This window comes from Atractosteus spatula, assembly GCF_055471065.1.
Source record: "Atractosteus spatula isolate fAtrSpa1 chromosome 10 unlocalized genomic scaffold, fAtrSpa1.hap1 SUPER_10_unloc_6, whole genome shotgun sequence".
Taxonomy (NCBI): domain Eukaryota; kingdom Metazoa; phylum Chordata; class Actinopteri; order Semionotiformes; family Lepisosteidae; genus Atractosteus; species Atractosteus spatula.
The window spans coordinates 955,677-980,352 of NW_028296626.1; the positions used below are offsets into that span (position 1 = coordinate 955,677).

Consider the following 24,676-nt stretch of genomic DNA (forward strand, 5'->3'; position numbering starts at 1 on the left):
GTGGAAGCAGTGTTTGTTTTGCAGTTTACGAAATGGCAACTTTTGGATCCTGCAAGAATGCTGTGTGTTCTGAGCTTTTGGATGACCTCTTCATGGATCGTATGCAGTTCCGCAGAAAAGTGTTGCAGAAGGAACTTGGCTTTGAACCTCGGCACTTGGATTTCATCTTCGCTCTCCCAGGTCAGAAAGCATTTGAGGTTGTTTTTGCTACCTATTCTCTGTTTGAACAATGTGTGGATGTGTTTGAGGCAAAAAGAGGGAAAGTTCCTGCCCTTGAGAAGATCAACTTGCAGCCTCTGACACAGAGAGAGAGGAAAACGGTGCATGTTGTTATGTTCTCAGAACTGGCAAAGACGGAGGACATTCACACCTGGCTTAACCAGTACTGCACCGTCCACCATGGAACTGAGGTTAGAGATGTTGACGGTATAAAAACAGGAGCAAGGAAATTCGAGGTTCGCTTGCTACCGGACAATGTAAATGGAGGCTTAAGGCACCTGCCCTCTACAATCCGGCTGGGCGCCTGCAATGGCTATGTTTTTAATGTGGGACAACCAAAGGTGTGTCGGCGCTGTGGTGCTGTGGGACACCTGGCATCGTCCTGCACTGTGAAATACTGCAAGACCTGTGGCAAACAGGGACATTTACCCTCTGACTGTTCAATGCTGCCAAAGTGCAATTTATGTGGCTCGGAAGGACACGTTTTTAAGAACTGCCCTCACGCCTACGCCAATAAACTCAAAATGAGAAAGGATGAGGCAGTGCTTGTTTCAGCCAAACCGGCCCGAAAATCCAAAGCAAACAACAAGTCAAACAAAGAACCCTTGTTGGACAAAGACTCTCAGCCTCCAGCCAGGATCAGTCCTGCTGTGGCTCCGGGGCCGGTGGAAGAGAAATCCACTACGCCCCCACAACCGCAGACTGCACCAGACAAGCACGAGGGTTTGAAAACCCCCGAGAACAGCTCCCCCTCCCCCACTCCTGCTCCTCAGAACGAGGGCCAGTGTGGAGCCCCCCGGTGGAGCGGGTCCAGCGAGGATACCCAGGATTCAGTGGAGCTGCTTTTCTCAGACTCTGCAAGTGCTACAGATGTCCTCCTCTCCTCCATCCAGTCCATCACGGAGGATCTGCAGCAGCTGGTGGGTGAGGGGGAAGAGGAGACTGGTGCATCGGCTGCACCCCTTTCCCCTCAGTGCTCCCAGGAGCTGGACTTGAGGAAAAGGAAAAATGTTTTCTCCCCGAGCGAGGAGGAAGGAGAGCATGGTGATGGGGACAGCTGGAACCCCTCCACCCCTCCCTCTACCCCCTTCCTTGAAATGGACTCCGTGAACGCTTTTACTGCTGCCACCCTGATGAAGGCTCATTCAGAGGATGGCTGGCAAGAAATTGGTAAGAAGAAAAAGAAAAAGAAGAAGGTAACAGTGAGACAGAAGAGAAATGTGTTTTGTAAAGACTGGTTCCACTTTCTTATGTAATATGGCTCTAAACATAATTTCTCTTAACACCAGAGGTATCAATGACAGAGTTAAATGCCAGTCTGTCTTTGATGACCTCCAGCAGAGAGAGGGAGATGTGTTGATGTTGCAGGAGTGTGCTTTACCCTATCAAGAGAGGTATAAAAGCTTTGAAGATAGGTGGGATAAAGGGCCTTCTGTTTGGTCAGGGGACAATAACAACAGAGCCTCTGGCGTGGCCATTCTTTTTAAAGGATGGGCATTCAAATTGAAAAGTATTCAGAGGGTCATAGATGGCAGGTTGCTGTGTGTGGATGTGGAATGGGGGACCGTTAACCTGCAGCTAATCAATGTGTATTGTCCTACTGACGTGGGAGGAAGGGTGGAGCTACTCAAGGCACTCTCTCCCCTATTGTTATGGAGCACAGACGTGATAGTGGGAGGGGATTTTAATTGTATCTTAGAGCACACAGACAGGCAGTCTAGCTCTCCGATAAAATTGGATTCCAGCTCACTGGCCCTGCAAAACTTAGTTCAAGACTTTAAACTCTCAGACACATATAGATATATATATCCCACAACAGCAGGATATACGTGGTCAGGGAGGAATAGCAGCTCCAGAATTGACTATTGCTTTGTCTCAGAGAGAGTGAAAGTTGTTGGGGTCACTCTTCAGCCTGTCTTCTTCTCAGATCATCAGGCTTTCGGGTGTAGACTGGAACTCCAGGGCGGGACTGTCTTTGGCCCAGGCCTCTGGAAACTCAACACAAAACTGCTAGAGAATGAGGGGATAGTATCCCGCTACAAGGAGAAACTATCACAGTGGCTGTCCTTGCAATGTCTGTACGGGTCAGTGGGAGAGTGGTGGGAGGAGGTGAAGGTGAGGACAAAGGCCTTTTTCATGGCTGAGGGAAGGAAGGCTGCTGCCAGACAGAGAGGAGTGCTAGCCAGGAAACAGAGGCAGCTGCAGCGTCTCTACACGATGCTGCACAGTGGCTTCGATGTGCTCGAGGATATCACCCTTTTAAAAAAGGACATCCGGAGCATAGCCGAAGAAAGTAGTCGAGGAGTGCTGTTAAGAAGCAGAGTGCAGTTCTTGGAAGAAAATGAGAAGTATACCCGCTTCTTTTTCAGGAAAGTGGTAGGCTCCAAGTCTGTCATGGAAAGTGTAGTTGATGAGGAGGGAAGAGAGAGAACAGAGCCAAGTGCTATCCTCTCCTGCACCGAGGCCTTCTACTCAAGACTGTACAGCTCTACAGAGGTAAAGGATGAAGAAATTCATTTTTTTACCTCAAAGCTAGAAAACGTTTTGAGTGAAGAAGATAGGGAAGTACTTGAGAGGGATTTGACAGTAGAAGAGCTGAGACAGGCTATGGAGAGCTTACAGAAGGGGAAAACTCCGGGTGCTGATGGGCTCCCTAAAGAATTTTACTGCACCTTTTGGGATCTGCTTCAGGATCCGCTACTGCTCCTATTCGAGGAAAGCTACAAGACAGAATTGCTGCCTGACTCCTTAAGAGAAGGCACTATCTCTCTCTTGTTTAAGAAAGGAGCAAAGAATGACATAAAGAACTGGAGACCCCTCAGCCTGTTAGGCGTGGACACTAAGATCCTGTCCAAAGCCCTTTTCCTGCGCCTACAAAATGTAGTGGCCTCACTGGTAGGGAAAGAACAGACTTGTGGGATAGCAGGACGCCTGATGAGCGACAACCTGGCCTTGTTGAGGGATGTCTGTCTGTACTCAGAGGATCGCTCCCTCCCTCTGTGCATTTTAGGTGTAGACCTAGAAAAGGCCTTTGACCGCCTAAACCGGCAGTACTTAACATCGGTACTTGAGCACATGAAGTTTGGCCCCATCATGAGAAAGTGGATTAACCTGCTGTACACAGGTAGCAACAGCAGAGTAATGGTTAATGGCAATAGATCACGCCCCTTTGAAGTCTGTTCAGGGGTGAGGCAGGGCTGCCCATTATCCCCCTTGTTATTCGTTTTGGCTATGGAGCCCTTAGCCTGTGCCTTGCGCCAGGATCAGGCCATTAATGGGATACCAGTGCCTGGAAGTGGGGGAGGAGAGGTAAAGACATCTCTGTACATGGATGACGTCACCCTGCTCCTCTCTGACAATGCCTCAATTAGCAGAGCTATGCAGTGCTGTGATCGGTTCTCTTTGGCTTCCCCTGCAAAAATTAACAAATCTAAGAGTGAGATTTTTTATCAGAACTGGAGGGAGCCAAAAGAAGGACATGACCTCAGGCTGCAAGAGAAGAGAATTAAGGTCCTGGGGGTGTATTTTGGAGAAGAGATGGGAACAGTAAATTGGCAGAACAAATTGCCAATCTTAAACAAAAAACTGATGCAATGGAAGGACCGAGACCTCACCATGACAGGGAAGGTGCTGGTCATCAAAGCCGAGCTCTTGCCTGTCTTGAATTTTCTGGCTTCTACCTTCCCAATCCCACACCGTGTTGCGATGGTGCTGAGGAGATTGATGTTTCAATTTCTATGGGGTGGGAAGCAGGAAAGACTTAGGAGGGAAATAATGTACAGGCCGCTACCCTCAGGGGGGAAGTCTGTCCCAGATATTGCTATGAAGCTGCTGTGCATTTTCCTGGCCTCTGTGCTGAGAGGCTTTGCAACAGCATCTGAAGTGTGTACCTGGACTTATTTTTCCAGGCTCTGGGTAGGTAGGGAGGTGTTCAGAGTGTGGGGTGTCAGACCCAAGCTGGATGTCTCACTCTCTGACACATGCCCTGCAATTTATGGGACAGTTAAAAGTTTTCTAAGATCTCACCCAATTGGCCATATTCCCCTCCGAGATGTCAGCGTCCAAAAACTGGAAGATTTCATTGCACCCCAGAAGAATAGGCAGACCCATGTGAGCATTTTAACATCAGCCCATACAAGGAAGGTGTGGAAACACACATTCTCTAAGTTTCTGTGCAACATTCACAGAGACGTAGCCTGAAATGTCATCCACCAGTGCTTACTGGTGCGAACTTTCTTGTACCGTAGGGCCTCACCCCCAGCCCTCGCTGCGTTAGGGTGGGCTGCGGTGAGGAGGAGACTGTGACCCATCTCCTGTGGTCCTGCTTTTTTGCTAAGACCTTCTGGGCCCAGTTTGAACACTGGTTGCAAGCTCTCTCGCCCCAATTTTCCCTGACCGCTGCTTTCGTTATATACGGCATCTCTCCTGACAAACGTCCTCTTGACGTGTTTGCACGAAAGCAGAAAATCTGTAGGAAATAGAGGGCATAGGACAGTATCTCAAGATGCTTGTGGTAGTGGGGGACTGTGTTCGCACTCTCCCCTGATGTGCTTGGTCCAATATCAGATACAGAAGATTTACAACACCACGAATCATGTGCTTGCCATAGGGTCCCAGTTTGAAAGGAATCGATGACGCTACTAGTTCTCTAATTCTTTTACTTATAGGTCCAGAGAAGCAATTCAAGCTGGTTACACTACTCCTTCCAGACATTCATTCCCTTTTCAAAGTGAGTCTTTTTGCTGTAGTTTGCATTATTTAGGATGATTATCGAGGTTAGCCTTTATTTGGTCATGGGGGGCCTCGGTACTGTATGCTAATTCTAAAGACAGTTTCACCCGTTTTCTGATTGCTAGGTTCTGTACCAGTGCAGACATGTCAGTGAATGGCTGTACCTCTATTGCATCCGTGCATCCGTGCTCAATGAATGAAATCAGTAATAAGTGAATATATGTATAGTTATACGAAAAACAAGTGGTTTATTGACTGATCTTCATTTGCAGATTTAGAGGCAGCTTCGATATTCGTTTTACAAACGTTTTTTTTTATATGTATGAGTCACACACATGCCATAGCAACAAAACATCTCTAGAAATGAGACTATAGATCACTTTTCTTGGAAGTGTTAAATGTCCATACTTCAGACTTTCCTCCCAAAGCCTACGGCACCAATGGCAACCTCTGCTGGCTGAGAGAGCAAGAGCTTACAGCACCTGGTATTCCCAGGCAATCTCCCTTCCAAGTACTAACCAGACCTGACCCTGCTTAACTTCCAAGATCAGACATGTTCAGGGTGGTGTGGCCATAAGCTAAAGCAATGGCACCTGACACGCTACTTGAAGCTGTTTGGTGGGGGTTCCGTGTCCCCTGAGCGGGGCTAAAGGATCGTTCATTTGCAATTCTTTGGAAAGGAGCTTCTTTCGAATCAATGCGTGGCTGGATGTTCGCGAATGTGCTCCCTTGTGTTGGCTTGTCCTGCACTGGATAAGGACAAACAGGTATCAGCTTGTTCCCTTCTCCCGCCCCTCTCTGTGTACAGTAGAGCCTCCTGTCCTGACTGGAGGACCTCATCCAGCTGTGTCTGAAGAGATGCCAAAGTACCAGCTTGATCCACACCCCGGCACTTCTCTGTGTACAGTAGAGCCTCCTGTCCTGAATGGAGGAGCCCATCCAGCTGCGTCTGGAAAGAAGCCAGGGTATCAGCTTGTTCCCTCCTCCCACCCCCCTCTGTGTACAGTAGAGCCTCCTGTCCTGACTTGAGGAGCTCACCCAGCTGTGCCTGGAGAGAAGCCAGGGTATTGGCTTGTTCACCTCTCCCACCCCCCTCTGTGTACAGTAGAGCCTCCTGTCCTGACTTGAGGAGCTCACCCAGCTGTGCCTGGAGAGAAGCCAGGGTATTGGCTTGTTCACCTCTCCCATCCCTTTCTGTGTACAGTAGAGCTTCCTGTCCTGTTTGGAGGAGCTCACCCAGCTGTGTCTAGAGAGAAGCCAGGGTATCGGCTTCAACAACAGGGCTGGGCAGCTTGTTCCCTTCTCCCAGCCCCCTCTGTGTACAGTTGAGCCTCCTGTCTTTACTGGAGGACCTCATCCAGCTGTGTCGGGAGAGATGCCAGGGTATCGGCTTGTTCCACACCCCCACCTCTCTCTGTGTACAGTAGAGCCTCCTGTCCTGACTGGAGGAGCTGATCCAGCTGTGTCTGGAGAGGAGCCAGAGTATCAGATTGTTCCACACCCCCACAGCTCTCTGTGTACAGTACAGCCTCCTGTCTTTACTGGAGGACCTCATCCAGCTGTGTCGGGAGAGATGCCAGGGTATCGGCTTGTTCCACACCCCCACCTCTCTCTGTGTACAGTAGTGCCTCCTGTCCTGACTGGAGGAGCTCATCCAGCTGTGTTTGGAGAGAAGCCAGGATATCAACTTGTTCCCCCCTCCCATCCATCCCTCTCTGTGTACAGAAGAGGTTCCTGTCCTTACTGGAGGAGCTCACCCAGCTGTGTCTGGAGAGAAGCCAGGGTATCGGCTTAATCCACACCCCCACCCCTCTCTGTGTACAGTAGAGCCTACTGTCCTGACTGGAGGAGCTTGAAGGCATCCTCTCACGAGGCACCAATAAATGTAGGTGTCTTGTGCATTTACCAGGACAATTATTAATTGTAGCAGTAAGTCACAAAATGATTCTTTGATGGTTATTAGAAGACCGACCCAGCAGGATAACTCAGCAACGCACACACACATGGATACTAATACACGAGAATACATTTATTATTACATAAAATGTGCATATCAACATAACAGATCTTATAGTGAGGGTTAGCAGAATACAAAAGGTATATATTCAATCACAAAGAGTTACAAACCAAGAGGGACATACATTCCGTATATCATTCATTTAGACCGTTTTGTAAATGAACTTTGTTACAACTTGTACATTAGATACTCAAAAGCAAGTACATGACTCATAGGAATTAAACTTGATATCAACTCAGGTTGAGGTAACAATTGAATTCTCGAGCTGTAATGCAGAATGTTGAATACTCGTCTGTTCTGTGGGGGTTCAGATCTCCCGCGGACGCAAAGAAGCAGTGGCAGGCTGTTGCTGCGTCCAATCGGTGCTCTCTGGCCCTCTCTGGCCCTGCCGGTGCCAGGCAGTGCTGGTTCGACGTGAGAGAAGAAGAAGAGAGATTTCTGCTGCGGTGCGCTACTGATGCTCTCTGAAGACCGGCTAGTTAGTGTTGGCTGAAACTAACGAGAGATTGCACACAGAAAAGTGACTACAGATCCGAGCAAGTCACACTCTTTAGACAGGAAGAAGACCGGTTCGTTCCCGATGTAGCGCTAGTCCTGAATACTGATATTCAGCTGTCCACAGCTCCGACCGTAGTTCACTCGTTGATCAGGTGAGTGTTTGCAGTGGGTTCACGAGGCTTGCTGCTGGGCTAACCTCGGGTGGATCCTTTGGTTACGCGCGGGCAACCTCCGTTCTCTACTCTTAGAACAAGGAAAAGTCCTGGCACTCGGACACATTGGCCATTACGTGACTGTCTGAGCTGAGTCTGAGGATGTCCAGGAGGAGCTGGAGTTTTACCTGGGGGTACTACGGTCACTCATTGGTTGAAAGTTCCATGGGCATTCGAGAATCATTTTGTGACTTACTGCAACAATTAACAATTGGCCCATTAAATGCACAAACCCCTGCATTTATTGGTGCCTCATGAGAGGATGCCTACATTTATTGGTGCCCAGTGTGAGGATGAGTAACCATGCACTCTGACCTTGGGGTTGTAAACCACTTGGGATGAGACTCTCCCTTGGAATCTCCCAGACAGTGAGGCACCAGATGACCATTAATTAGGGTGGCTGGTGTGTCTCAGCTTTGGGAGTTGTTCCTTATCAGAACACTCTATCAGCTAGAAAAACACCTTAAATGTGAACCAAATGGAATGGCCTCTCTGTGTCCAGCACCACTTGAGATGAGGGAGAGAGAGACTGGCAAAGGAGCAGCAAACTCAAGCGACAACGGTCTCTGTCCTGTGTGAATGCGCTGGTGGACTATTAAGCTACTTGACTGACTAAAACTCTTCCCACACTGACTACAGCTGAAAGGTCTCTCTCCTGTGTGAATGCGCTGGTGTGATTGTAAGTGGCTTTTCAGACTAAAACTCTTCCCACACTGATTGCAGCTGAACGGTCTCTCTCCTGTGTGAATGCGCTGGTGGGTTTTTAAGTGACTTGACTTACTAAAACTCTTCCCACACTGATTGCAGCTGAATGGTCTCTCTCCTGTGTGAATGCGCTGGTGGGTTTTTAAGTGACTTGACTTAATAAAACTCTTCCCACACTGATTGCAGCTGAACGGTCTCTCTCCTGTGTGAATGCGCTGATGTCGTTTAAAGAGGTGCGAGTTACTAAAACTATTCCCACATTGACTACAGCTGAAAGGTCTCTCTCCTGTGTGAATGCACTGGTGTGATTGTAATTGGCTTATCTGACTAAAACTCTTCCCACACTGACTGCAGCTGAACGGTCTCTCTCCTGTGTGAATGCGCTGGTGTGATTTTAAGTGGCTTATCTGACTAAAACTCTTCCCACACTGACTGCAGCTGAACGGTCTCTCTCCTGTGTGAATGCGCTGGTGGGTAATTAAGTTACTTGACTGACTAAAACTCTTCCCACACTCACTGCAGCTGAATGGTCTCTCTCCTGTGTGAATGTGCTGATGTCGTTTTAAGAGGTGCGAGTGACTAAAACTCTTCCCACACTGACTACAGCTGAAAGGTCTCTCTCTTGTGTGAATGCGCTGGTGTGACTGTAAGTGGTTTTTCTGATTAAAACTCTTCCCACACTGACTGCAGCTAAATGGTCTCTCTCCTGTGTGAATGCGCTGGTGGGTTTTTAAGTGACTTGACGTACTAAAACTCTTCCCACACTGACTACAGCTGAACGGTCTCTCTCCTGTGTGAAGGTGCTGATAGGGTTTTGAAATGCTAGACTGACAGAAATGCTGCTTCTCCCTGTGCCATAATGGCAGTTTGTCCACTCCATCTGAGCAAGGCCTTGAGTGATTCTTCTTCATCCCCTGATCGTGCTGGGGTCTCTTATTCTGCAAATGCTCCATGGAATGGCCTTGCTCTGTGTGATGAAACTGAGATTTGTTTTCGTCATTATGTTCCTCAGTGTGCTGCACAGCACTGTGAATCATCTGGGGCTCCTTCTCCAGCTCTCTGAGACTAAAACCATCCAGTTCATTCAGTTGTTCCTCTCTTTGCCCAAGAACAGACATACTCTCCAGTTCATTAAAACTTTCAACGATTTTCTCAGTAACCAGATTATTAAACCTGTGTGTAAAGTCATCAGATACTAAGGGATCATATGATTGTTTGAGACTCTGCAATGACAGTCTCTCCACTTGAACAGAACAAGGCCTAATTATTATCAAGCCCTGTATGAGCTGCTGTTGCTCCTCCCTGTACTGACTCTTCTCAGTGTGCTGTGACTCAGTACTGTTCTCTTCACCAGGTACATCAGTCTGCTGCTCTGCAGGGTCAATCAACTTGGGCTCCATGTCCTGCTCTGTAAGATTTAAAACATCCAGTTTTTCACTGTGCTCTTGTATAGAGATGCAGCCCAGTTCATTACAACCTTGTGTAATATTGATTGTGTCCAGATTATTAATATTCTCTGTAAAATCATCACATACTAAGAGCCCAGGTGTCTCACTCTCAGGCTCTGTCTTAATCATGGGCACAGAGTCCAGATCCTTGACACTCTGTCTACTTTCTGTGTGCTGCTCACTAAGTGCCTCTTTCCCTTCTGCGGCAGTGAGCTCTGTCTCCTGCATCAGACTGGAGCCCCACTCCTCCACAGTGTGCTGCAGTTCAAGAGGTGCCCTTTCCCCAGCTTCAATAAGAGCACTGGCCTCTGAATCTGTAAACACAAGACAAGACAAGACCTTTATAAGAATAAACTTTATTTTATAGTTTTATACCTTTAGAGGTGGCTTCTCAAAGCATTTTACAGAATGCCAACAACAAAAAATACACAAAGTTAGCATGATGAGAATACACAGTTAGGAGACAGTAGACAGTGGTACTAAGTACAGTAGGAACAGAGGGGTACAGAACAGTTAAATAAAGGCTCTTCTGAAGAAAATGTTTTTGAGTCTGGATTTGGAGTTTAGAGAAGGTGACTCTCTGATATCCTTGGGGAGAGAGTTCCAGAGCTTGGGGCATAAAATTAGAAGGCCCTGTCACCCATACAATGTAGACGGCCTTGGGGGACAGATAGGAGAACAGAATTAGAAGAGCGAAGATTGCAAGGTAGGGAGTAGGGTGATAATATCAGACCAGCATGGAGGTGTCAAGCCAAGCCAAGACATGGAGAGTCTTATAGGTGAGCAGGAGGATTTTTAAGCCGATATGAAACTTGACAGGAAGCCAGTGCAAGGACTCCAGGATAGGAGTAATGTGATCATTTGTACTAGACCTGGTCAGGGTTCTGGCTGCTGAATTTTGGACATACTGCAGTTTGTTCAATGTGGATTTAGAAACCCCAGAGAGTAGAGCGTTACAGTAGTCGATTTGGGAGGAGACAAAAATTTTCAGTCAAAGTTAGTGATAACACAGGGCGTAGTCGAGCAATATTTATGAGGTGAATGAAAGATGTTCTGACAACATGCTGCACATGTGGGTCGAATGTCAAATATCATCCCCATGTTTTTCAATTTAGACTGAAGCTCAAGTACAAGACCATCTACAGATAGGGTTACACAATGGTTGTACAAAGTTGATGGGTGGTGCCAATAAGCATGACTTCAGTCTTGTCACAGTTAAATGAAGGAAATTTTGAGTCACCCAAGTTTTTATATCGGGGATACAAATAAATAGAATAGAGACAGCCACATCATCGTCAGGTTTGGTAACACACTACAGGACATTAACACTGCACCGAAACAGAGGTTAATACAGACATGCTGACTGGACACTACAGTACATTAACACTGCACTGAGAGAGGGGTTAATACAGACACTTTCTGGACACTATAGTACATTAACACTGCACTGAGAGAGAGAGGGATTAATATAGACACACTGACTGGACACTACAGTGCATTAACACGGCACCGAGAGACATATTAATACAGACAAACTGACTGGACATAATTGTACATTAACACTGCACAGAGAGAGGCGGGTTAATACATACACACTGACTGGACACTACAGGATATAAAGACTGCACTGAGAGAGAGGGATTAATACAGACACACTGACTGGACATAACAGTACATTAACACTGCACTGAGAGAGAAGGGTTAATAGATACATACGGACTGGACACTATAGCACATTAACACTGCACTGAGAGAGAGGGTTAATACTGACACTGACTGGACACTACAGCACATTAACATTGCTCTGAGAGAGAGAGGGGTTAATAGATACATACTGCCTGGACACTACAGTACTTTAACATTGCACTGAGAGAGGGGGGTTAATACTGACACTGACTGGACACTACAGGACATTAACACTGTACTGAGAGAGAGAGGTGAATACAGACACATTGATTGACTGGACACTACAGTACATTAACACTAGACTGAGACAGGGGGCTTATACAGACATGGACAAACTGGAACTTAGAACATATAACCACTGCACTGAGAGAGGGGTTAATACAGACACTGACTGGACACTACAGGATATAAAGACTGCACTGAGAGAGAGGGATTAATACAGACACACTGACTGGACATAACAGTACATTAACACTGCACTGAGAGAGAAGGGTGAATACAGACACACTGACTGCACAATACAGTTCATTAACACTGCATTGAGAGAGGGCTTAACACAGGCACTGCGACTGGACAATACAGCACATTAACACTGCAATCAGAGAAAGGGATTAATACAGACACACTGACTGCACATTACATTACTTTAAAACTGCACAGAGAGAGAGGGGTGAATACAGACACAGTGACTGGACACTACAGCACATTAACACTGCACTGAAAGAGGGATTAATACAGACACACTGATTGACAAGGCACTCCAGTACATTAACACAGCACTGAAAGAGGGGTTAATACAGACACACTGACTGCACATTACAGTACTTTAAAACTGCACAGAGAGAGGGGTTAATACAGACACACTGACTGCACATTACAGTACTTTAAAACTGCACAGAGAGAGGGGTTAATACAGACACCGACTGGACACTACAGGACATAAAGACTGCTGAGAGAGAGGGGGGTGAATACATACACATTGGCTGGATACTACAGCACATTAACACTGCACTGAGAGAGGGGGGTTAACAGATACATACTGACTGGACACTACGGGACATTAACACTGCACTGAGAGAGGGATTAATACAGACACACTGACTGGACATAACAGTACATTAACACTGTACTGAGAGAGGGGGGTTAATAGATACATACTGACTGGACACTACAGTTCATTCACACTGCACTGAGAGAGGGGTTAACACAGACTGACTGGACACTATAGGACATTAACACTGCAATCAAAGAAAGGGGTTAATACAGACACACTGACTGCACACAACAGGATATTAACACTGCACTGAGAAGAGGGGGATTAATACAGACACACTGACTGCACACTACAAGTCATTAACACTGCACTGAGTGAGAGGTTAATACAGACACTTTCTGGACACTACAGTACATTAACACTGCATTGAGAAAGAGAGGGATTAATAGAGACACACTGCACATTACAGTACTTTAAACTGCACAGAGAGAGGCGTGTTAATACATACACACTGACTGGACACTACAGTACATTAACACCGCACTGAGAGAGAGGAGTTAATACAGACACACTGACTGGACACTCCAGTACATTAACACTGCACTGAGAGAGGGGGGTTAATAGATACATACTGACTGGACACTCCACTACATTAACACTGCACTGAGAGAGAGAGAGAGGTTCATACAGACACACTGACTGACTGGACACTACAGTGCATTAACACTGTACTGAGAGAGAGGGGTTAAAAGATACATACTGACTGGACACCACAGCACATTAACACTGCACTGAGAGAGGGGGGTTAATAGATACATACTGACTGGACACTACAGTACTTTAACACTGGACTGAGAGAGAGGGGTTAATACTGACACTGCACACTACAGGATATTAACACTGCACTGAGTGAGAGGTTAATACAGACACTTTCTGGACACTACAGTACATTAAAACTGCACCGAATGAGAGGTTAATACAGACACTTTCTGGACACTACAGTACATTAACACTGCACCGAATGAGAGGTTAATACAGACATGCTGACTGGACACTCCAGTACATTAACACTGCACTGAGAGAGAGGGCTTTATACAGACACACTTACTGCACAGTACAGTACATAAACAATGCACTTAGAGAGAGAGGGGTTAATACAGACACACTGGATTAATATTCCAGAGGAGTCAATACAGACACAGACCCTGGACGACAGTAATACTTAAACCAATTAAATAATGTTTATATACACAATCATTAGTATACTTATAAAAATTTAGACTAATACAACGTAAACACAATATTTATAAATGTTGTTTCCTAATGACGTTGGAGTACAAATTGATTCAGTGAAACAATTGTTGAATCAGAACGAGGTGTTTTCAGCACCGTAACCGGACAAAACAGTTCAGTTTCCAATAAAGAATCCCGTTGCTACATCACACATCTTTCCCACGTCACTCTGCATCTCTCCACTATATTCTCACCTCTTTCAGAAAGTTTATTTGATGACAGTTTGATACTTTGATAGAATGCGTACTGGTAATGAGAATGTTCACTATTGTGAGATGTTTTCTTTAAAATAAAGTTTATTTAAAAAATCTCACCAGCGAGTTAGTTATATACACTGGTTTTTAACACATACACACACTGACTTCATACAAGTCACCACACTGACCTGAGAGCTGCAGTTCCGTGTCCATTTCTTCTTTTATTTCTGCAGTGACTTCACAGGGAAGCGTGTGTCCAACACGATCTGTCTGTCCCCGATCTCCTCCTGCTCCCGAATCCTTCTCCCACAGCTGCAATCTCACCTTCAGCCTCTCGTTTTCCTTCTTCATCTGCGCCATTTCACTCCCGACACTGTCCTCCACACACTGTGTGATTTTAAACACGGCCCGTCTCACCAGGATCTGGGAGACGCTGATGAGTTTGTCTTGAAACTCGTCCTCAGAGTCAGAAATTCTGTTTACAAAAACTTCTGACACTTCATACACGATCGATTTGAGCAAAACCTGCATGAACGAGTCAAGCTGGGTTTGCAGATTTAACAAGCACTCCGCCATCCTTCTTCAGAGTCGGTCAGAAACAAAGGCTGACTTCCGAAGTTTAAACAGAAAAACTTATTTTTTATTCTTCACAGATCCTGTTGTCAGGGATGTGCTCTGTTCAAGCATAAACATAGCCGACAAGACGTTATGTATTCAGAACCTGAAGTTATTTTAAAGAAAATCAACAGCTTTATCTAAAGAAAATGATTCAGTCACCCACACGTGGGTGAAATACATGCAGGGTCGCGCAGTATAATGACGTCATTCGTTAGCGCGGCCGCGGCTTCAAAACAATCGAGAAGCGGAGCTGAGAAAGAGGAGTTTCTGCAGCCGGATATAAACTTCACTGCACCTCCTAGGGCCACCTAGTGAAGAGGAGTGAATCACTTGCGACTTTCGCCGTTCGTAATGGAACAGATTCATTTTTTTGCCCTTCCACAACCCTCCTCCCCAACGAAAACGTCTCAAGTGGATTTTTGTTCTACATCTCCCTATGCAGGTTTTTGGTTAAAAACAAAAAAAATGCTGTCATTTTCTTGCCAGCTGCCAGTATTTCTTCTGCACCGATAAGCAAGATTTATATTTCATATTTCACAAATTGTTTGAATTTCTCGAAAAACAAGTGGTTCCAAGAAAGGAAATAAATACTTGCATTTAACAAAATCAAGCCCTATGTGATTGTCCTTAATGATACATTCTCTATGACAAGACAGGAAGAAAGACACCTCAGGATTATGGACATTTTCTTTTTAACAGTTTCAATAAGATCGATGAAAATTGTTGCCCTGCTTTTTGTTGTAAATAAACAAATTCTTTACGTCAGGTGTTGGAAATAAACTGCATACAGTAAACTCGCTAAAGCAACAAAAAGCAGGCGCCACAAAGAAGACAAACACTTGTGTTTATGGTGCAATGTTATCTTGTGTCTTTAATGACTTTAAACGCAATTTGTTTTTCTTTGTGGCTCTAAGGCTTTCTTATTTAGCTGTGTTTTTTTTTTACATATTGTAAAAAAGTCGCTAAATCATATGAACCATAAAAATTCCAATTGTAAACAATTGACCATTCATATTCCTGAATTTTAAACCCATGGAGTATTTATACTTTGTCTTGGTATTTGTGAATATTACAGAGCTCCTTTTCAAAAATTCTCAGAAGTCTCGTTAACGTGTTTTTTTACATTTTATTCCATATTATTAGCATTTGAATGTACACATTTTACATTATTTGTAATCTCTAAATCACCCTGGTGGACTGGGTTCGACTCCTGGTATAGTAGCGTGTCTGTGTTGCCTTTTGGATTTCAAATCAGCAGCTCAGTGCAGAAGAGAGCCCCGTAAAACACCAGCTTTAGGGAAGGACTGCCCACTATACAGCATAAAAAGGTATTTTAGAGCTTTTTTTTAATAGGAATTGAAACCCTTGCAATTATGTGTCCTTGCTTCCTGGAAGTGGAAGTGGTCTGAGTTGCTTCCCTGTGAAGAGATTGGAGAAATAAAAGAAGAAATGGACACAAAACTGAAGCTGTCAGGTCAGTGGGGTGACTTGTATGAAGTCAGTGTGTGTTTAAAAACAGTCTTTAACTTCCTCACTGGTGAGAATATAGTGGAGAGATGCAGAGTTACGTGAGAAAGACTTGTGTTGACTGTGTAGCCACATGATTCTTTACTGGAAACTGAACTCTTGTTGTCTGGTTTTGGTGCTGAAAACATCTGTAATACAGTAATGGAACTGAAAACAAAACGTTCAAACAAAATTACTGTCTCAGTTATACAGAACTCACGTTAAAGAATATTGTGTATATTTTATGATCATTGTGTTTATATGTGAATATGTATTCTGTTGATAATTGCTAATTTAATTTGGAAAATTCCCTTTCCCCCAAAAGCAGGTAGCCTAACATTTTCAGCAGACTAAAGGATAAATGCATTGCTAAAGGTCCAGAGTGAAAGCATATAGAATATCGTTTGACACAATCTTTTAGTCCTTCACAAATTATATTTATTTTACAGGTGGCACAGTGGTTTACATTGCTACCAAGCAGTGCTGGAGCCCTGTGTTTCATTCCTGACCTGTGTGCTATCTGTATGGAGTTTGTATGTTGTCCCCATGTTTGCATGAGTTTCCTCCTACGGTTCAAAAACTTTCTGATATTATTTTAGGAAGGGAGCTTAAAAGGCCTGTTCTTTCAGGATCATGAATTTTGTAATGTCAGTTTGTCACACTTGTCAAAGTGTGTATTGTTTGAGCAAACTTTTAACTCTCCCGTGTTCCTGTCATTTGAATCCAGATGCTTTAGTAGATCTCTGTAGTTATAACATTTCTGAAGTTTTAGATTTTGGAATTGTGGCCTTCTTGTAGGGAAATTTCAATACCAGTCAGGTTGTCTCATGTTGTGTCTGGTTTTGTCTACTGTGTCCTTTGTGTAGATCAGTTTATATGACTAAGTTGAAAAACATTTACATTTCCTCTTCCTACAGGGTGGATATTATCATTGTGAGTGGCCTAGGGCTCCTTAATTTTTTATTGATAGTTTTAATATCATACATTTGAAATTACACACAGATAACAAAAATAGTTTTAAACAGTTTATTGCAAAACAAAGTTTGTTATAATCAAATTTATAAAAAATGTTACCATCAAAAGTGGTACATTCAGATATTAATGAATGGTTTTATTTCTAATTTTGATACATCAAATTATTAAAAAAACAAAAAAGAAGAAAGGCACAAATGGGATGTTCAAGCCTCTCTTTTGTAAAACACAAGCTGCAGGTCCTGTCACGGATGTTGGGAGGGACAAACTATGGAATGGCAGGAGAGCAGAAAAGATCCATATGCGTAGCGGTGGAACGGGGGATTAGCCCAGGCTCAGCAGTTCAGGAGTCGCATAGAAACCCATGACCTCAGGCAGCGGACATGGGGCTAGGTGGCTCTCAGGACATCTGAACGTCAATGCTGAGCGAACAGGAAGGAGTGACCAGGAAATATATAGGCCCAGAGAGAGAGACACCGGAAGGACAGCAAAGTACAGGAAACTAGGGACATACAATACAAACAAGAGCACATATAACGTATCAAGAAAATTGTCAGGGGCACATGTTATAATACGATTACACTTTATGAAAAAAGATTACACAAGGTAAATAAAGAAAAGGTCCACACAGCTTGTTCTTACATTTCGAAAGAGTCTGTAAATACCCCTTTACATCTATTTTGAACTGTTCAAAGGTAGGACTCTTCCCAGACCATTTCACTTTATATCACATTCCTAAACGAGGATGCATCTCCTGTTTTAGAACAATTGTGGCCGGTATGGCTTATACAACACACCCACAGTATTCTTATTGTGGACTGCAGATCTGTGCTATAGTTCAGCCGAATTTGAGGGATCCAGCAATCGTACTGGGTTTGACTGGGATTCTGAAATGTCTCTTGCAAAGGTATTCGGGTTTGCTTGAACCTTTAATAAAAAAGTGATCTGAAACTACCCAGCTTTCAATCTCTGAGGTAGTTCTCACTAAACTCAGACGTGATGTGCCACAGATGTGCAGTGTGCCTTTACTTTTGTCGTGTTAAAGAGTATTCGTTGTGTGAGCTCCTCACTGCGTGTCCTGTCCTGTACTGTGTACTGTACTGTGATTTTGTTTAGATTATCTACAAAGAGTACAGCGACTAGAACGCTTTCACTTAATGGGATGGCTTCACTTAATGAATTTCCTTAGTGACAGGTCATTTCTTTCCGGTATTTTTTTATGGTGCTGTTATTGATCGCATATGAAACTTTATTCTCATAAAGAGCACGTCACCTACAAAGTCACTTTGAAACTGCTATCGGGAATAGTTTCCTAATAGTTCTATTGATTAGCATGCAAGTAAATTTCATCATTACCTATGGAATCTCTCGCCAGCGTGGAGCTCGAATTTACAACCTTGAGATCGGGCTGTATGTGTAAGATAAGCTTTCACTTCGATCTTTCATTTGGTGGAGCTGAAGCCTGTAGTGGAAACAGATGGGAACCCTTAAGTCGCCCCTTTCAATCTGGTTTGAAGAGTTCTACTGTGTTTTTGTGGTTAAGGTGATGGACTTGAAGTCGTTCGGGGTCTCCCCGCGCAGGTTCAAGTCCTGCCGACTACGACAATCTCCTTACATCATCGTGTGCCTGCATAAAAATGGAAACGCACTGCTCTACTTTTAAAACGCGAAATTGCTTGAAACCGCTGCCTTGGAAATAAATTCTTCAGCGTCCACGAATGACATTTCGCAGCTGGAAGCAGATAAGGATGCTTTTAGCGTTCACGTGTCTTGTGCCCTATTTCCAGCCTTTGAAAACCTAATTAGTAAAGTTGAAAGAACCAACTCCATGGGTGTTGGTTGTGCACGAGGAGGAGCTGTGACAATAGCAGAGCAGGAGTGAGGATGGCGCAGATGGAAACTCGTTTTCATGCGCTCCTGTGGAAGGAATGAAAAAAAAAGTCGAAACCCGAAACAGTAGTAGCCATAAGAGTAAATGCCTCCTAACAGCTAGCAAGCGCTCCTAGTTAGTGTCATGGTGTGTATCCTTGCCTGTCACGCGGGAAACTGGAGTTTGATTACCGACGGGGAGACAGGTAGCTTTTTTACAATCAGATTCCAATCTCTAATGCTGTGTGTGAGAGTTTACGTAACTTTCCTTTTCTCACATTTTCTGATGACTATTCCAAATGGGCGCCCTGTCAACTCCTCATACTTTTCAAAAATCTGCCTGCATGTTTGATTATTTTTATTTTATTTCGAAAAAGTTCAATATTGATCATAACTAAAGAAAATAATGATCACAAACAAAAAAAAAATGCTTAAGATGCGAGTCGCTCTTGAATCAGAGCTGGGTGACACGGGCTTCTGTTCTGGTATGGCTGTACGAGAAGCAGGAAGAATCTTTTCACTCCTATGGAGCATGAGCTGAATCAGGAGTGAGACATTTCGTATGCTCGTGCATATGTCAACGCATGAGCTACATCGCAAAACTAAAACTAAATTAAAAACTAACATTGAGTTGTCAGAGACATTCATTTATAAACAAACAAGAGTATATAATATACAAATTATATATTTATACATTATATACAAGTAATACTTCACATTAATGTGTCCTACACTGATCAAACTAATTGAAATGGTCTGATTCAGAGCCTGTGCAGTTCGTGCTAATTAGAACAACGACTGTACTGAACCCTCAGTACGGTACTAAGCACAAGCTCAGCTGCTTTCCAGCTTTGTTACGCACGCGTACAGTTTTTCATTGCAATGGAGCTCAGAGACGGAGCTGATCTCCAGACAGTACAGTGTTAAGTTGTCTGCAGCCTCATGCGAATTTCGACAACTTTCCCAAAGTGTTTTCTATAGCTTTCAGGTGCAGTTCATTTATATAAAGGAATGTAAATGGTATAAACGTAACATGAGCCAGGCAGGAGTCGAACCTATAATCTTCTGATGCATTATCCATTACGCCACCGGCCCTGGTATTGTAGTGCTTAAAAAACACGTCTTCTACATTTTTGTCTGTTTAAAAATATCATCTCTTTAAAAAAGGGTTTGTGTGTCGCACTAAAATTCCTCTTCATTTCGAATGCAAATAAAAACCGTTTACTTCCAAGAAATCATAAATTTGTCACATCCTTAATACTACTTCTCTCTTAGTAGTAAAGCATTTTGTTTTAAACCGAACAATACATTAAAGGTTTCATCTATACCCTTACACATAATGCTCACTCGGAAGACGCCGCAGCTCAGGTGATACAGAGATCTTAAGTGGAATCGATGGATTTAGAGCCCAGCCTGCGAACCGACAGCTGACACAGGTCTTTTAGAGAACCGTTTTGATTTTCTCTGTGTTCAACCTGCCTGCGCTTGACTACGCTGTCCCCGTGACGTCGTTGCCCTGCTCTCGCTGCTGACACACGGAACCGTCCGGTTTCAGCCTTACAGACTCGTCCGGACCCCCACTGAACGATCACCAATCAATAACCTTCGAACTCTGCGATATAGGCTCCTGCGCTCCGGTTCATGTGTGAGAGACACTGAAATAGTCGTGTGAAAGTGGATTTTGCGCCTTCGCCAGTGCTGTAGTGGTATCATACAGATGCCCATACAAATCCACCACATGTTGGAAGCTCTGGAAGGCAACGTAAAATATTGCTCTGTTGGTTGATTGATTAGGTAAGCACGCTTTATTTCAATGTAAAATGCAACGTAAAAAGATCAAAGTTGATTCAAAATCAATTAATTTAAAAACTGATAAAGCTCATGTTTTTTAATCTAGTTTTATCTATATCTATATCTAGTTTTTCAAAGGTCTTTTAAAAAATGTTTATCGCGATTGTGAAAGTTAGAGAAGGCGTACCAGCGCGTGCCTTCATATCGCCAGCTTCAGTCTCTCCTGTAGCTGCGAGAAGGTTAAAAGCGCACAAGTGATGTGTCTTTCGTCAAAATAATTGCTGGAGCAGCAGGACGCAGATTTCCATCCAGCAGCTGTAGATGGTGCTCGGGGAAGAGCTTATTCTGTTTTTAGCACATAGAATGAGCTCAGTCCGGCTCCCAACAGAATCCATTCTGGTTTGGTTACTGTCAGACTGGGCGTCTGAGGCTCTTTGGATCGCAACGTGAAAAAAAAGAACAAAAAAACAATTGCTCACATCGTGTGATTTCCACGAGAGGAAGGGAAGATATCACTTTAAAAAAAAACAGAACTGAATATTATTCAGTCTATTATTAAAATAATAATTATTAAAATATCAGATTGTGTTTCTGCAACATTTTGTGCACAGTACGCCGTATTTAACAATAAAACATCAGTCACAACGAGGGCTTTACACGCAGTCCGGGGTATTTTCCCCTTTTATATTTTTGCCACTTTATAGCGAACCTGTTATACTCCCAAAAGTGCAGAGTAGCTTGTAAATAAAAATGTACAATTCACCGCTGGTATAAACCGATGTGTGCCTTGTTTGCCTTTGTAAGCATTTGTTTCAAAAATAAGTCCACAATACGTTAAAAACACAAAAAACACAAACTTAATAATATAACGATACAAAATCAATACCAAATCATAAAGCCAATTAAGTACATATCCTTTCCTTTGAAAACAGAGAACACCTTTATATCTACAAAAAAAAAAAACGTGACATTTGTATATACTTTTGAATTACAAAGCAGAGTAGTCCCTTAATTCAAAGATCAGATTTTGGCCAAAACAAGACAATCAGACGGGAGTTTAATTCGGAACAAGAGCCTCTGCTTCGTGGTTTATTGAGCTTTTGATCAACGTCTGAGTGAAAAAGATTTGCTATGTTAACTCTTTGATTAAAGTTCACAAAAAGCACCTTCCTTCGAGCCGGAGTCAAACCAGCAACCTAAGGATGCTTCGCTATTTCTACTACAGTCCTCCGCTCTACCAACTGAGCTATCGAAGGGAAGTGAGGAATACTGTTTACCTTGAATTGAAGCCACAAATCAGGTTTCTACAGTATGAACTTCCGGGGATATTACAAAATGTTTGATGGGGCATCAATCGTTCCAGGCGAATAGTGACACCTTTTTTTCTCGAGGGATCATATTAAACATTTCATTAGTATCGAGAGGAGGATCACCATGAGACACAGAACAGTTTCTGTCTTTATTAGAAAGACAGAAACAGATGTCTTTCTTAGAAAGTAGTGTTTGTGCTACATTAATAATATTTTCGTGGAAATATAGAAGTTGTAATTTTTAAAACTTATATTTGAATCGAAATGTGGTTTTGAGTTAAATATTAGCATGTTAATGTAATTAGTTTGTGTTTGTCATTACTATATATATTCCCATGTTACTATAATTTGTAGCTGAAGTTTACTAGTTGTGTTTTTTATGATGATTATCATGTGTATTACAATATTGTATAAAATGCATAATTTGAACTACATATTTTTCAGGTGTGAATAATTGTATATTTTCAGAATAAATTTCTAAACCAAATCATTGGCTTGATTTACTAGTTTCTACACCTATAAGACCTATCTTTGATGTTTAATAGACCTTTAACTACATAGGTATAACAGTCCTCTAAATGTATCCGTATAATAGAACTCCAACCATTTATGTATAATGGACATACTGTATAATCAAAGATGTCTAATTGACGTATAATGATATACGTATATTAGAATTTCATTCTAGACCCATTACGGACCACATTTATATGTCTAAGGTATGCGTTTAATCAACGTACTGTATATTCTACAGTACATCTTTTGCCCACTGGGGAGACACTACAACAGGTAACACCCCGTGTGAAAAATCATGAGCATCTGTAAAAGCTCTCTACCTGCCCGCTCTTAACAGAGATGTGACGAGGGTCTAAAGGGACATTTTGAGCCGTAGAAACATTTTATCATTCTGTACTTTCCTGTGCAGTCAGGCCAATTCCACTTCAACTGCGCCTGACAACGGAGGTCGTTTTGAAAACAACGAGAGTAAAGGGACACTGCATATCTGCAGAACATCACGTCCGAGTTTCAGGACAGTAACATCAGAGATTGGAAGCTAGGGAGTTTCAGGTCTGTTATAGGTTCATGAAAGTCATACCTTTGCAATAAATATTTCAGAATCCCAGTCAAATCCAGTACAATTGCTGCACAGATCTGCATTCTACAATAAGAAAACTGTCCGTTTAATCAAACACGCCGCATAAAGCATTTTTAAAACAGGAGATATCGTTTTGGAATGCATCTTTCTATAAAAATAAAATGATTTGAAGGGCGCTATAAGCAGAGGTGTGAAAGCCTGCTCTACAGAAGAACTATATCCAGAGGTGCCAAATAAGTCGAGGTTTCACCTCGTGAGAGAAAGCATCTCAGAAAACGAAGTTGCAGTCGCTTCCATGCGTCATAACACCACTAGGTCAAACAACAAGAGCTGAAGAGCCGCTGTCGAGAGTAACGCGGCCGAGCTCTCTAAGGAGCTGGATTAAAGCTCCAGTCTCTTCATGAGCATCTGTTGGAGTCACACCGCTGCTATGTATCTCCTTGTTAAAAATCTTTCAAGGCGTGGTGGCCAAGTGGTAAGGTGTTGGTTTTATAAACCCAAGTTTGTGGGTTCAAGCCCCCCCGTGTCTGCTTCATTTGTCACCACTCTCCTTTAGTTTCAAAGTCTTAAAAAAACTCGCAATGTAGGAGTCTCTATAGTAAGAAGAACATAACTGTCGCCAGTAATTAGGGTTCTTGCATATTCTGCCCTGTTTTTTATTCTACAAAGCCTGTCTCTCTTCACACCCATCTTCCAAATGATCGCCTCAGCATTGGGAAGGAACGTGCATTTGGTATAGACCCACTCCACAGTCTGATCACAAACAGATCGAGTGAGCTGTCAGTCTAGGTTGGAAGTAAGGTTCGAAAGCACTTAAAATCTGACTTAGGAACGAGAAGACTGTGTTTTTTTTCTTTAAACAAGTAAACGATAAAATTATATAAGTAGTGGGACAAAACATTGTCTGCCTGCAAGACTATGTCATGCTAAACACCACAAATTGTTTTCGTCCAGTCGTGTCAATCGTCCTAAAGTTACGGAAAATCGGATGCAACTGGTGCATTCAGCATACATTTCTTCAGGATAGTCGTATGGTTTAAAATAATGAATTCATAGGTTCGTGTCTTTTAAGCTTTGTGTTCCGCTCTCCAAATAGAGGCTTGGGTTCAAATCCCACTCCTGACATTTTTACCCTGTCTTACACTGTTCCAGTCCTCTTGTGCTCGCTGGCAATCACAATAGGAGGCAAACGGAGAAAATGCTTAGCAAGAACATAATGGACAGGAAAAAGCTTAGTGAATGCTTGAATGTGATTAGCAGAAGTAAGGTATGCATTCAAATGTTGAAGCCCGAATTATAAAAGCAGCAGAAGAAAAGTGCAGCACAATGCAATTTGTGAGAATTTGTGGGTTTTTATGCTGCTTGGACTTCTTTCAAGCCTAAGAAGGGAGTCACCCCTTTTCATTTTCATTTTCAAACTTCAGAACCGAATAACAAAAAGGTTTCATGTAAGACAGCATTCCGTTGGAAATACCGGTTCCACAATGTATTTGGCGAACCTGAATGAAATATTT

General features: G+C 43.3%; 1 protein-coding gene and 1 non-coding gene across 2 annotated transcripts; both read right to left on the reverse strand.

Annotated features, from left to right (window-relative positions):
- Positions 1-1,797: 1,797 nt before the first annotated feature.
- Positions 1,798-14,576, reverse strand: LOC148811941 (uncharacterized). Its single transcript, XM_088908713.1, has 3 exons — positions 14,189-14,576; positions 8,392-10,144; positions 1,798-1,816 (listed from the first exon to the last, which is right to left on the reverse strand). Exons 1-3 carry the CDS (start codon positions 14,574-14,576, stop codon positions 1,798-1,800), a joined length of 2,160 nt encoding a protein of 719 aa, XP_088764839.1.
- A 7,348-nt stretch (positions 14,577-21,924) lies between these two features.
- Positions 21,925-22,012, reverse strand: trnay-gua (transfer RNA tyrosine (anticodon GUA)). The gene is given in 2 exon segments: positions 21,925-21,960; positions 21,976-22,012. It is a non-coding gene; the product is annotated as a tRNA-Tyr (tRNA).
- Between the last annotated feature and the right edge of the window lie 2,664 nt (positions 22,013-24,676).